The following is a 15,080-nucleotide window of genomic DNA, read 5'->3' on the forward strand; positions in this document are numbered from 1 at the left end:
GCAAATTTATTCACAATGTTCCTCCACTAAGCCTAAACACGTGATGCTCTGACATAGAGGAGGCTCTGGTAGAACCAAAGCCAAGGCAAGTTCAGTGGTGGCCTTGACTTGGCTCATGGAACATCTTCTGCTGGTAGAAGGAAGGGTGGCCACAGCCACACATGAACCCTGGTGGCACCTACATGCTGCTGCCCTGCTCCAGCATCCCACCCTTGGTGCTGAGAGCAAGGAGACCCCTGGGAGCAGCACACCATCCCCCTGGCAGCTCATCTTTGCTGCTGGTGAGGAGCACCTGAACCACCTGCAGAACCTAGAGACAGGGTAGTTGCAAAACTCTTGCTGCAAGCTCTGCCCAAAGCCCCAAGCCAAACCACCCTCTGGATCTCACCTGGGCTGTTTGCAGACTCTTCTGCTGTCATCTGCATAAGGAGAGCAACTTGCTGGCGCTCGGAGAGCGGGTAGCCTGCCCGGATGCCCGAAAGGCCCATGCCGAAGAGCAAGCCAGGCTTCCTGGTGGCAGGCTCCTTCTTAATCCTCTTCCGCTCTGGACCCTGCTTTTCTGCAAGCACAGAAGCACAGGCTGTGAAGGGCACTGCAGCCAAACCCCACCTCCATTTCTGAGCAAAGTGCTCTCCAGCCCCGTTGTCTCATCTCAAACTGAAAAGCCTACAGTGAAGGACTCAGCCCTGTGGTGGGAGCACTGGTTCCTGAGGCAGCTACCCAGGATCACACCACCGAGATTGCTACTTCTCATCAGCTCCTCCAACAGCCTCTCCCAGCTCTCCCCCCACTATCATAGACTGGTGCCAGACAGAGGGAGCAGGTCCTTGGTGGGGTCACTGCCAGTACTGTACCTTCCATCTTACTTCTAGGAGCCTCTGTTTCACACCACGGTGCTTTGAGGACTGTATGCAGCCTTACACCACATCATGGCCTGAACTGGAGGCACCTACCAGCATCAACAAAGTGTGCTAACAAGATAGAGGCTGACAGCTTGGAAATGTTGCCATCTCACCCCCTCATCTTCATCAAAGCAAGGACTCTGCAGGCCTAGGGAGCATTCCTCCCAAAGTGGGGCTTCCAGAATAGCAGAGAGCACCAACCCATAGCCAGTCATTTGCCACTTAGCCACATCTACTCCTACATCCCTCTGAAAACATCCCAAATGAACAGGAGGGAAGAAACTCTCATGCCCAGCTTGTCAGCCTCCAAAACTTAGCCTGACATTGGGTTTCCTAAATCATCCAGCTACAAAGGCCAGAGCCAGCACCTGCTGCTGGCACAGCATGTGGACAAGGATGAGAAGAAACCCCAGGCTCTCCCAGCACCTCCAGCCTCAGTGACCCAAGCTGTGTCCCTCCTACCTCCCAACTGTCCTAACCCCCCCAAGAAATCTAAGGAAGAGATGGCATGGGTGGGTGGACAACCCAGCTTTGCTCACATCATTTTCTAAGCACTGACAGAGTTTGTAACTGGGATAACTGCAGGGCTCCCATGGGGTGCTCTTGGCAGCCACAGCTCTGATGATTCTCAAACACCGGTGCGGTGAGCAGCTCCCTGTCCTCCCATCTCATGCTCCAGTGCCAGTTTGAATAAGGCTGGTTGGATGCTGCTTGAGAAACTCAAGCACTAAACCCCCCTTGCTGCATCCCCAACACACAGATGAGCTGCTCAAAAGCTCCCATGTGAACGGAAACACTGCTCTCAAGCCCACCGCATTTGGTCTTGGAGAAAGGAAATCCTGCCTGCAACTTTGAAGTACAAACGAGAAAGGAGTTTTGTCTCCAACATCCCCCAGCCACCATGTCCTGCCAGGATCAGCCCCACCAGGGACTGCAAGTCACTGGGTTGCTGCCAGAGGACAGGAATCAAGGGGGTTATTTATCACAGCAAGCACCTCCCGAAGAGGAACGCTGTGAACTGGAGCACTTCCACGTGGGCTGCTGCTACGGACACCAAGAATTCCAGCTCGCTTCTAGCCAAACATTTGACTGTAAACATGCTCATTGTTTTGCTGGAGATGTTTTGAGAATCTCCAGAAACCGTTAGAGGGATGATACAAGAAAGTCTGCAAACAAGTAAAGGTCTGATAACATTCTCCAAGAAACCAAGGCTTCAACTGCCATCAGCCAGGGAGGGGAAGTAGCTGGAGCCCTGGAGCAGGCTGCCCTAAAAAGTTGTGGAGTCTCCTTCTCCGGAGAGATGCCAAACCTGCCTGCAGATTGTGATTCTGGGCAACCTGCTGTGGATGACCCTGCTTTAGCAAGGTGGTTAGACTAGATGATCTGCAGAGGTCCCTTCCAACCCTCACCTTGCTGGGATTCTGTGAAACTCCACTAAGCCCAGCGTTTGCCCAGTCCTCAGCTCCAGCATCCTAAAACTGGAAGTCCAAACTGTGTGAGGAGATGGAGAGGTCCAAGAGGATTTGCAACAGATCACACAGATGGAAGTTGAACGAATTGAGGGACCAGCTGCACCCTGTCTCTTCCCTACCACCTGTGCCAGGGCAGGGTCCAGTAGCCTGGGGAAAGGCAAACCCTGCAACCTGGCTCTGCTCAATCACTCCTATTTGTGATGTTGTCCAACTCAATGTGGGTCACTGGCACAAGGCTCTGCCTCTGTACAAAGTCCAGTGTGTCAGAACAAAACACCAAGGGACAGAAGGGTTTAAACTTGATCACTGGACTGGGGGCCCAACACAGGTTTCCTTCTGTGTTCACCAAGCTGCCAGCAGAGTAAAAGTCTCTGGCAGACGAGGGCAGCAGCCTGTGGGGATGGTCTCCACTGCTCCAGCTTGACTGGTGCCACCAGCAGCAAGCAGGCAGCTCCCAAAACCTTTTCTCATACACAGAAGTGCCATCCTTTGCTGCTCTCCAAAGGTCTCATCCAGAGCAGGTGAAAGATGGGGACAGACTTTTTATCAAGGCCTATTGTGACATGAGAAGGGGTGATGGTTTGAAACTACAAGAGGAAAATTTAGACTGGAGAGAAAGGAGAATTTTGTACACTGAGGGTGGTGAGTCACTGGCCCAGGTTGCCCAGGGAGGTGGTAGATGCCCCATCCCTGGAACCATTCCTGGTCAGGTTGGTTGTGGCACTGAGCAACCTGCTCTAGTTGCAGCTATCCCTGCTGACTGTAAGGTGGTTGGACCAGATGGCCTTTAAAGCTCTCTTCCCACCCAAACCATTCCATGATTCTATGATTTCCACCAACCCCGTGCTCCTGGGACCTTGCACACTGAAGAAATAACATTCCCGTCCCAGGGAACTTTTTCATCCAGCCAGTATGGGGCACCCCTCTTCATACACACCCCTGGAAACACGTCTGTGCAGGCAGGAGAGCCCTGCTCTAATTCTCCAGAGCCACGTTCGGTTACCCTGGCAGCCGTAACTGAGCTACAAGATGAAATCAGATCACAGGGAAGTGAAGTTTTAATGGCTTAAAATAAAATTCAACTCAACGTGCTTATGGTAGGAAAACAGTTTAGCCTGGGCAGGTCCAGGAGCCATGTGTCCAGCCAGACATCCTCGCCCCAAGCAACAAGAGGCTTGACCAGCACACACAGCACCTTTCTCCTCCTCATGAGGTTCCAAACTGTGGTTCAAAGCAGGTTGGTTAAACCCAGCTTGCCCAGGCTTGGCTTCTCCACCTCCAGCCATGCCACAAAGATACTCAAGGAGGTCCCACCTTGGCCAGTGCCACCAGGCAGTTGAAGGAGGGTAGAGGAGCTGCTCCACATGCATGCATGGAAGCAGGCACACTTAGAAGACGAACGTGTCCGTTAATCCAACCCAGCTGCTGCAAGCTGTCAGCAAGGGCCTCTGATTTGCCAAAACTGATGACCAAGTTCAACCAAACCCCTCTAAACTCTTCTTAATTCTGCAGTGGCAGAAATTTCCTCCTCCACAGAACATTTCACATTAAACGCATGTGATCAACAGGATAAAAATAAATGGGAGAGCGGCTGCCGCGCTCTCGCCCGCTGTGGGGAGGCAGCTGAGGACTCAGGATCCTGCACGCTCCCAGCAGGACGGCAGCAGCCCTGGCACCGTGCGGGACCCTGGTGATGGAGGATCCCACCCAGCCCTATTCTCTGTGGCACATTGCTCCTCGGTGGCTCCTCCGGCCCTGCAATGAAGGGATTTCCTCCTTCACTCAGCCTTTCCCCCGAGACCTCCGCGGTGGAAGCAGCAGAGAAGCACAGCACCATCCCCTTCACAGTGAGACACTCGCCTGCTGCAGCACAGAGCTTAATCCCACTTCTCTGAGCGTCTGGGGGAAGTAGGTCGCTGGCTGCTCCTCCTGCACTGGTTGCATAAGGAGCAGCACTGAGCCCAGTGTCTGACTGTCCCCCTGGGCTCAGCACTGGGGAGGCCACACCTCAAATAATGGGTTCAGTTTTGGGCTCCTCACTCTAAGGTCAATGAGGGGATGGAGAATGCCCAGAGAAAGGCAACGAAGCTTGTGAAGGGTCTGGAAAACAGGTCTGGTGAGGAGCAGCTGAGGGAGCCGGGCTTGTTCAGCCTGGAGCAAAGAATGCTACAATTCCCTGAAAGGAGGCTGGAGCCAGGTGGGGGGTTGGTCTCTTCTCCCAAGGAACAAGCAACAGGACAAGAGGAACCAGCCTCACATTGCCCCAGGGGAGGTTTAGGTTGGACATGAGGAACAGTTTCTTCCCCAAAAAGGGGAGGGTTGTCAAAGCCTGGCTCAGGCTGCCCAGGACAGTGGTGGAGTCCCCATCCCTGGGTCACCCTATGAAGATGTGGTGCTGAGGACATGGTTTAGTGGTGACCAGGCAGTGCTTGAGTTAAGGGTTAGCTTTGATGATCTTAAAGGTCTTTTCCAACCAAAACGATTCAATGATCCCTCAATGGCTCCCAGTGCTGATACAAGTCCTGGTTTGGGCAGCATGCCAGTCTCAGGCTACCTGCATGTTATGATGCTTGGGTAGAAGCAAAGCCTCTAAGAGGATCTAAAACATGAGCAGGAAGAATGGGAGAAGGAGCTTCTCTCAGTGGATATGGGTCATGCTTTGCTTCCCATCCTCAGCACAATAGCCCAGCCCAGGAAGCCTCTGGGCTGGCTTCCCTGGCCCTGGCTGCTCCCAGGCTAACAAAGCTGCAAATGTGTTTTATTCCAATCCACAATTTACTCAGAATCCGATTTTCAGTAGATTTAAAGGGAGCACCTGCACAAAGATCTCTTCTCAACGGCATCGGGTGCCAGCAGCTCCTGCAGCTGTTCCTTTGCTCACTAAGTGCTTTTCTCTAGCACCTTGCAGCAATGTGGAGCACATCAGGAGCAAGGTTACGAGTGGGTAAAGCCTCAGCAAACAGAACACAGGCAAGGCCATATGGATGCCAGTCCCTGCATGGAAGCACAAAACCCAGAGGTACAAGGGGGTGTGCAGGCAAGGAGCCCCCTTGCTCTGGTCACACTGAACCCCAGTGTGGTGGGGGTTGGAACAGACCTGTGGAGATTATCTAGTTCAACCTCCCTGATAAAGCAGGGTGACCCAGCACCTGTTGCCCAGGATAATGTCCAGACAGGGTTGGAATGGAGCTTTCTCACTCCAGAGAAGGTTATCTCACTGCTGATCACCAGAAATGGTGGCTGGACCATGCACCCTGATCCTGGTGGGACCACAGTGATGAGCCGGTGAGGAGCCACTCCTCCAGGCTGCTATTTTTAAAGCAGCTCATTTGCTGCTTGCTTCAGCCTCCTGCAAAGCTCCAGCGCAGAATCCAGCCTAGCACCACTGTGCTTCCACTCGGGAATCCTGCTTGGCTCTTCCCTGGTGCTGACGTGAGCAGGAACCACACATGCGGCTTAAAGGGGAAAAGCAGGATCTGAGCAGAGCTGCGGCTGGAATGCACCCGGGCGACTGCTCCTCCTTCCTTCCATCCCACTGAACACGAAAAGGCAGCACAGGAGCAGGTTCCCAGGACCAAGAGGAGGTCTGAGCATTAGCCTGCAGCTGGTTCTCATGCCCAAAGTAAGACTCCAAGCTCATGCAACAAAGAGCAGAGATCCTGGGCTGCTGGAAGGCCATTGGTGGTGCTGGGGAGGTCCCAGGGTAGGTGCTGCTTTGCACCAGGGATTTGGTGCTGTGGGGCTGGCTCTGTGTGCAAACCCCAAACTCCTGGTCCTAGCCAGGATGGGAGAGAGGAGTGAGAAGGAACTGACAGTGCTGGTGAACAAGTCCACCATGAGCCAGCAATGTGCCCTCATGGCCAAGAAAGCCAATGGTCTCATGTGGTGCATGAAGAGGAGGCTCTCCTCCCACTCTGCTCTGCCCCAGTGAGGTCATGTCTAAAGGCCTGTGGCCAGTTCTGGGCTCCCCAGTTCAAGAAAGACAGGAAACTATTGGAGAGAGTCCAGTGGAGGCTACAAAGATGCTGAGGGGCCTGAAGCACCTCTGTGAGGAGGAAAGGCTGAGAGACCTGGGGCTGTTTAACCTGGAGATGAGCAGCCTGAGAGAGGATCTGATCAATGCTCAGCAAGAGCTAAAGGGTGAGGGGCAAGAGGATGGGGCCAGACTCTGCTCAGTGGTGCCCAGGGACAGGCCAAAGGGCAAGGGGCACAAACTGGAACCCAGGAGATTCCACCTGAACAGGAGGAGAAACTTCTTTGCTGTGAGGTTGCTGGAGTCCTAGAGGAGGCTGCCCAGAGAGGAGTTTCCTTCTCTGGAAGATTCCAATCCTGCCTGGACATTGTGATCCTGGACAACCTGCTATGGGTCACCCTGCTTTAGCAGGCTTTGGACGAGATGATCTCCAGAGGTCCCTTCCAACCCCTATCATTCTATGACTCTATGAGAGAGGCAGGGAAGGGAAGAGAAAAGGTTGGTGTTGGAAGAACCTTTCTCGAGCCCTCAGCACTGCCAGGTTGTGGGGACAGGAGCTCCATGCCAGCGCTGTGCAGGAGACTGAGTGTGTAGTTCCCTGTAACGCCAAAAGCATCTGTTGGAGCTGCTCTGACATGACACCACAGGCAGGAGAAGGTGGGACCCTGAGGAGAAGTGCCATTCCCAAATAAGCATCCTGGGCCACAGAGCCGAGCGCTGTGCAGAGGAACCGGCTGCCAGCTCCTCGGCAGCTTCAGCAGCTCCTCTGCCCAGCAAGCAGGCAAACAAAAGATCAATGAGAATAAATGAGAAGGGCACAGGCAGCAATCGAGCCTGCACTGCACTCCCCAGGGACACACACCAGCCTCTTGCTGTCCCCAGCCACAGCCTGGCAGGCATTAAGAGTGACTCATTTTCACTGCAGAAGTTGTAGGGCATGAAACCTCCTGAAGCATGGCAGCTCCGAGAAGGGGAAAGCAGCTTTAACCCCAGCACGGGCAGCCCTGAGCCCCAACATGTGTGGATGCTCAGAGGGCATCTGCACACATGCACCAAGGCAGACTGACCTCCCTCCCTGAAGCTGTTCAAGGCCAGGCTGGATGAGGTCTTGAGCAGCCTGGCCTGCTGGAAGGTGTCCCTACTCACAGCAGGGTGCTGGAATTAGATGATCTTTAAGGTTGCTTCCAACCCAAACCATTCTACAATTCTAGGAGCTGAAAAGCAGCATGATATGAACATATCCTGAGGCTCTGTGGGCATCCCAGAATTCAAAGAGAAGCACCCAGGAGAGCAGCAGCAGCAGTGTGAGATGTGAAGCAATAGCACATGCAGATCAACAAGAGAGGGCAGCAGGAGAGCAGAACAGAAGGCAAGAGACTGTGAGGCTGTGAAGAGCAGTGAGAAGGGCCAAGGGGGCTGGCATGATGGCATGGAGACCACCACAGAGCAGAGGAACATGGTGTGCCTGGGCTGGAGAGCTGCACCTGAGGGCAGTGCAGGGAGCTGGTGAGTGTTGCACCGTGGTTCATAAACACACTGTAGAGCTGTGGGGCAGACAGGAGGTGATGGCTGCTTTTTTTGGCCAAGTAAAGGAAACCAAGAAGGAAAACAAGGGATGTTGTAGTAGGGTCTCCTTCAGCAGAACAGTGACAAAGCACCCTGAGCTGCCCTTGCTTCCCAGTCTAAAGGATGGAGAGGGCCCTGAGACAGAACTCATCCTGCGCAGCTAAGGTGAAGGGATGGTGGAGACGTCAGAAGAAGAGAGATGCCGGTGGGAGGAACAAGCCAGTTTATACCCACATCAGGTCCCTGTGCATGAAGCTGAGCCCACCATCCTCTCCACCCCCCCCTGCTCCCTGTGAACAGAGGACTCACAGGCCCTGACCCCAGCGGTTGGAGGTTTAAAGGCATAATTTGGCCAGAGAGCTGTGTGATAGAATAAAGAATCATTATGGTTGGAAAGCCAACCCAACGCCACCATGCCCACTAAACCATGTCCTGAAGTGCCATGTCTACACGTTTTTTTAACCCCTCCAGGGATGGTGATTCCACCACCTCCCTGGGCAGCCTGTTCCAAAGCCTGACCAAAACCAGAGGTTTGCCTGAGCCCTGCAGATCACACAACTGTGCAAAGCTGTGAAGCATCTTCTCACCAGAGTGGCCACTGGCCAACAAACCCCTGTGAGAAGGAGCTGAGAGGCTCAGATCAGAAACAACAATCTCCATGTCAAATGTGAATAGTTCTGAGACACCAATTTTCAGGTCCAAACATTTCAGTTCCCAACAAGCAGAAAGAGGTGGAGAAAAGACGCTGGGGGGAGAAGGCTGGGCACACCCACCCAGCCAGCCCTCCCCTCCCAGGAGCAGGACACGCTGCAGGCAGTGCTGATAAAAGCTTCTGGATGAAGGAAAAAGCCATCATTGATAGATTTTTTTTTTTTTTTTGGTTCACAGAAACACAGCACACTGCAACCTCTCACTCTGCATGTTAAGGAGGTGATGAGGGGCAGGGGGAGGAGGGAGATTTATGGCAGCTCCCATCATAAAGCGACCTCCTTTTCTGCACAGCCCTTCCAGGATGGCTGCTGCAGCCAGCGAGGTTCTCAGGGGGATCTGGAGGCTGGTGTTTGCCAGGCTGGCCACAATGTACCAGCTTTATGGAGCCCAGTTCAGAAGGGAGCAGCTCTGACATTCACTCTCTGCTTGGTTGCTAGGTGAGAACAGTTTCTTGACTATTTTAGTCAAAGGACTGAAGTGATAGGAGCAAAGAAAAGCCCAATGCAGCGGGGCCCAGCAGAGTCCCCAGCTGCACACCGCAGAGCCAAGCCAGGCACAGGCACAAACGGGGTGGGGAGCAGAAGCATTTGGTAATAAAGCTGTAGAAGAAGAAATTTGCTTCTCATGGATTCCCTCTCACCAGCCCCACAACTTGTGACTTAACAAGCCTGTTCCCATGGAATGTCCCTCAGCACACTCACAACCCCAGAGCCAGCTCCAGGAGAGGACCATGGTTTAGCTCAGCTGATTCATCCAGCTTTTTCCAACCGAGTAATTAGTGTCACAGAACATACTCACTGGATTAGCATGAAGGAAGCTGTGGAGCAGCAGAAGTTTTAAGCTCCAAAGTGAGCTCCTGCTGACCATATCCATCCCAGCAGCACCTCCCTGCATAAAGCTGGACCCACGGAAAAGCCCACATGAGCCAGCACTGTGCACTCCCAGCCCAGACCCAGCTGTGTGCTGGGCTGATTGCCAGCAGCATGAGCAGCAGGTGGAGGGAGGGGATTCTGCCCCTCTGGTCTGCTTTGCTGAGACCCCACCTGCAGTGCTGGGTTCAGCTCTGGGGTCCTCAGCACAGGAGCTGTTGGAGCAGGGCCAGAGGAGGCCGCAGCAATGATGCAAGGGCTGGAATTCTTCTGCTGTGAGGCCAGGCTGAGAGAGTTGGGCTTGTTCAGCCTGGAGAAGAGAAGGCTCCAGGAGACCTTGTGGCCTTTCAGTACTCAAAGAGGCTGATCAGCTGGGAACAGACTTTCTAGCAGGGCCTGCTGTGACAGGACAAGGGGTAATGGGTTTGAACTAAAAGAGGGAAATTTAAATTGAAGGAAGAAATTTTCTACACTGAGACCCTGGCCCCGTTGCCCAGAGAGGTGGGAGATGCCCCATCCCTGGAACCACTGCAGGTCAGGTTGTCTGGGACTCTGAGCAACCTGCTCTAGTTGCAGATGTCCCTGCTGATTGTAGAGGGGTTAGATGGGCTTTAAAGGTCCCTTCCCACCAAACTGTTCCATGATCCTATGATTCCCCAGCTGGCTACAGGCCCCTGGGCTTCCAGACAGCCCTCAGGAGTCAGGGGAAGTTGGTTGTGAACAGAATTCTTCAGAAGACTTGCTGGGGTTGTGTCTCTCCCCTCTTTCTCCAAAAGCAAACCCCTCCTGTGCTAAGGTGGAGCCCTGGGGTCAGCACTCAGGTCTCTGCAGAGGGCTAGAAGCACCTTTAGCAGTGGCTGCTCGGTGGTGGGGTCTAAATAAATCGAGGTGACTGCAACACAAACCTCAGAGACTTGCTGCCTGCTTGGAAAGGGAGCTCAGGGGGATGCTGGACATCCCAAATTAGAGGGGAGCTGGATGGAGGGACATTGTCCCAGCCTCACAGCAGTGCCAGCCCACAACTGGGGATCACTAACACCCTCTCCAAATGTCATCAGAGTGTGACAGGCAACTGGGAGGGGTGGCAAGAGAGGGCAAGATGCTGGGCACACAGGAGGGCTGGACACAAGGAGCTGCAAGCTGCTGCTAGACCAGCACTAGATTCAAATAGAATCCAACCCACTGAAGAGCTCCTTCTGTGATATCTTCAGCTACACTCAACCTCCTCCATCTCCCCCTGCTCCCCTCCTTGGAGAGGCTGTAGGGTCAAAGCTGCCAGAGACACAGAAGTTTCCATGACAAAACCCTTCAAAATCAGGATTTCTCTGGTGTTTGGCGAACTTCACAGAAGTGAAGCATCTGGTTTGTCACCTGTGTTAGATCTACAAGATTTCACACAAGCCCAAGGAGCAGCAGCAAAAGTTGAGGGCTGGACGCACAAAAACCCAGCAGCAACTCTGCAAAGGTAAAAAACTCCAGTGTGCTTCTCACTTCTCCTAAGTGAGTCCTCTGAGCAGACAGACTTTCTGCACCCAGCAAGGTAAGAGGGCACCCAGCACCACTGCAGATCCACAGCCTTGACCCAACCTTGCTCAGGTCTTTCCAGATCCCAGGGAGAGCTCCCAGAAGCCAAAACTAACTCAGATAATCCCAGAATCCCATCATGGAGGGAGTCGGAAGGGACCTCTGGAAATCATCTAGTACAAGCCCCCTGTTAAAGCAGGGTCACCCACAGCAGATTGCCCAGGATCACAATGTCCAGGTGGGTTTAGAATCTCTCCTCATCAGGACACTCCAAAACATCTCTGGGCAGCCTGCTGCAGGGCTCTGGCACCCTCATAAGCAAAGAAGTTTTTGTTCCTGTTCAGATAAAACCTCCTGGGTTCCAGTTTGTGCCTGCTGCCCCTTGTCCTGTCACTGGGCACCACAGACAACAGTCTGCCCCCATCCTCTTGCTGAGCATTGAGCAGATTCCCCTCTCAGGCTGCTCATCTGCGGGCTACACAGCCCCAGTTCTCTCAGCCTTTCCTCCTCACAGAGGTGCTCCAGGCCCCTCAGCATGTTTGCAGCCTCCACTGGACTCTCTCCAGTAGTTCCCTGTCTCTCTTGAAAGGGGGAGCCCAGAACTAGACCCAGGACTCCAGATGTGGCTTCACTAGGGCACAGTGCTCTGACACCTGTGTTAGCTCCCAGCTCTCCCTGGTGACAATTAAATCCTGGAAAACTCAAGCCAAGGGACTCGTAGAACCACACAGCCTGGGAGAGATCTCTGCTACCATGAACTGCAAGCGACAAGGTGGCACCCAGCTGAGCAGAAGTGCCCTCAGCAGCAGGGGACACAGCGAACACCGGTGTGTTCCAGAGCTGACCTTCCCGCGGCATTCCTGCTGCGGCAGGCAGGCCGTGGAGCAGCAGCGGAGCCGCTGGGCTCCGTGCCGGGTCTGCTGCTGTTGAGTCAGCCTCATGACTCAGCGCCGCAGCCACCAGCACCACCAGGCTGCTGCTGCGCCCAGCTCCGTGCCAGCCACCCGTGCCCACCTCTGCCAACACCTCCCCAGCAGGACTGTGCCCTTCTCCCTGCCGTCTCTGCAGGATGTTCCTTCTCTGTGCTTCTTAATCCCACAAATTCCGAATATTCCTGGTGGTTGCTTCTTTTTCTCCTTCCAGCACAGCACCCAAATGAGGAGCTGCAGGAAGCTTCAGGAGCTGCTGAAATTGCTGGGGAAAAAACCTGGCTGAGCCTGTCTGATGGCTGCCAGGCAGCAGGCAGGATCTCGTCAGCATCTGTGGATGTGGGGAGGCGCTGCACGAGTGGAAGGAGAAGGGTAGAGGAAAAGTCTCAGGCAGGGAGATGCTGCTCCGGCAGTGCTGGATCTGTGACACACAGTCTGGAGCCTCACAGACTCATGCAGGTTTTTTTTTTTCCCTTCCTAAAGACAGTTCCTGGCCAGACTCACTGGTCCTGTGATTGCTGAGGTACCTCAGAAACCCCAGAACCAGAATTGTTGCTCCAGAAACCATTTTGAAGGAGGTAATTACAGGAGATTTAGCACTGAAACTACTGCACCCAAACCAAAGCCTTTAAAGCAGCATTGGCCAGAGGTAGCTCCTGCAGCCCGTGCTAGGCCTGTGTCTCCATAGGGAATGAACCTGGAGTGATGCTGGGAGGGCTTGCTCAGGATAAGGCTGCAAATGAACCAGACCAAGGATGTAATTGCTCAGTGGCTTTCTGACCGCATCAGCACTGCAGCAGCACAAGGAGTGGGCTGCAAGAGCAAGAGGGGAAGGGAGGGCAGGGCAGATGTTCCACTGCAGCATGAGCCAAGGACTGGGGCAGATCTCTACCTCTCAACAACCCTGAGCCAAGTAGATCTCATCAATGTTTACAAGGATCTTCTCAATGCTCATCAATATCTAAAGGGAGGGAGGCAAGAGGACGGGTCCAAACTTTTCTCAGTGGTGCCCAGCAACAGGACAAGGAGCACTGGGCACAAACTGGAACCCAGGGTGTTCCACCTGAACAGCAGACACTTCTTTGCTGTGAGGGTGCTAGAGCCTTGAAGCAGGCTGCCCAGAGAAGTTGTGGAGTCTCCTCTGGAGAGACTTCAGACCCATCTGAACATTGTGATCCAGCTGCAGGAGACACTGTTTTAGCAGGAGGGTTGGACAACCTCTCTGGGCAGCCTGCTCCAGGCTTTGGCACCCTCACAGCAAAGAAATTTCTCCTCCTGTTCAGGTGGAACCTCTTGGGTTCCAGTTTATGCCTCATGCCCCTTTTCCTGTTACTGGGCACCACTGAGAAGATTCTGACCACATCCTCTCACTGCAACAATATCGCTGATCCAAGTCAGCTTCTCCCATCTCAAACACCTGACTCCTGGAGTAAAAGATCTCAGAGAAGAGAAACAGACCCCTGCTAAGTATCAGCTTGACTCTTTCTGTGCATTTATCTGCAGCTCCTGCTGCTATCTCCTCCCCAGCAGCTGAGTCACTTCCTCTCCTCAATCTCCACCAAACAGGTTGCTAGAGACTCGCCTACACCTTCCCAGCCTTTGAGGAGCCCAGTTTGTCTCTAAATGCATCTTTGAGTGCACTGACCACCTCAAGGCCTCCAGCTGTCCTGTGTGCACACGAGCAGCTGGGCTGCTGTGGCCCCTCAGCTCAGCCCTGCTGCCTGCACAACTTCCCCAGGAAGGATGAGCTCTGAAGAGGAAGAGCTGTTAGGAGATAAGAGTCACACAGCTGCTGAAAGCAGAGGAGAAAGGTGAAGGTGACAGGCAGGGATGTCTCATGGGCTGTGCTACTGCTCCCCTGCACACAGCTCTCTGTACAGCCTCTCCCCAGCACTCAGCTCTCCCCATCCTGCTGCTTCTGTTTCAATTCATAGAAACGAAATCATGAAACAAGAAACAAGATTGGAAAAGTCCTCTGAGATCAAGTCCAATCACCATGGCCATTAAATCATATCCCAAAGTGCCATGTCAACGTGGTTTTTGAACACCTCCAGGCATGGTGACTCCAGAACCTCCCAGTTTTTCCTAGCCCTGGCTACCCTTCCTCCAAGACACCCCTTAATTTACTGGGAGTGAGACACCACAGCACCAGGAACCGTGAGCAAGTGAAGATCCCCTGTGTTGGGCTGTCATCTCATCTGCTCCTCAACATCTGGGGACCACAACTGCAAAGCCAAATTAATTAATCCCTTGATGCCCTCACCCCGCTGCATACCATGCACATCCCCCCCCTTCACCCTGTGAAGTGCCATTGCTACAAGCTGTTTTGTCAGGAGATCAGTTCATGTTTTCAAACTTCCTCCCTGGGCAGGGACTTCAGCAGCTGCTACATCACCCCTCAGCATGCAGAAACCCACAGAAATGCTGGGCCAGCCCCAGGACCTGAGTCCTCCTCTCTGGAACAGCCTTCCCCTGCTGTGGTGGCTGCATGACCAGGCACTGGTGACCTTTAAGTATGTGCCCTCACAAGTTCTGAGCCAAAGGAGACTGGCCAACAGCTCATTGAGGCTAATGTACCATGTCCTGCACCCAAGCACCCCAACCACTCGCTCCAATCCAGCCTTTTTACCATTTCAAAGCACATTCCCAACTTTTAGTCCATTTTATCTCTTTGCACAATTCTTGATCCTTACCTGACCAGAACTATTTCTAAGGTCAGGTCTCCTAGGAAGGATCTACAGAAATCTCTGCCCACAAAGGCACAGCTAAGCTCCTTCCAACCAAACACCCTCATTCTCTCTCTGTCAAAGCTTTGTGACAGCTCTTCCCCATTCTTTACAAATCAAACAGCCTCTTCAGTGTCTCTGTAGCTACATGGGGCCATGGTGGGAGAGAGTCACATGTGCCAACCACTCTTCTGCCACAAGCTGTGATCTGCCCAGCCATGACACAGCACTGAAACACCCTCAGCAACACCAACACTTCCCAGAAACCAGGTGTGGACTGAGGATGTGCTGCTCAGTCACACTGCAATCACCAAAGCAACCTTGGCAGACCCAAGAATAGAGGCAAAGAGGTCACCTTAATGTCCTTCTAGTCCCAAGGACCAGCTGCATCAGCCCTAAAGATCCAAT

At 53.5% G+C, this 15,080-nt stretch overlaps 1 protein-coding gene across 1 annotated transcript in view; it reads right to left on the reverse strand.

The window, feature by feature from the left end:
• ANKRD11 (ankyrin repeat domain containing 11) overlaps positions 1 to 15,080 on the reverse strand; it is a 166,130-nt gene that overhangs the window by 15,689 nt on the left and 135,361 nt on the right. The window contains exon 5 of the mRNA XM_054389886.1: positions 389 to 559. Coding sequence (XP_054245861.1) covers positions 389 to 559 — 171 coding nt within the window. The remainder of the gene's footprint in view (positions 1 to 388; positions 560 to 15,080) is intronic.

Source organism: Indicator indicator, chromosome 19, assembly GCF_027791375.1.
Source record: "Indicator indicator isolate 239-I01 chromosome 19, UM_Iind_1.1, whole genome shotgun sequence".
NCBI lineage: Eukaryota > Metazoa > Chordata > Aves > Piciformes > Indicatoridae > Indicator > Indicator indicator.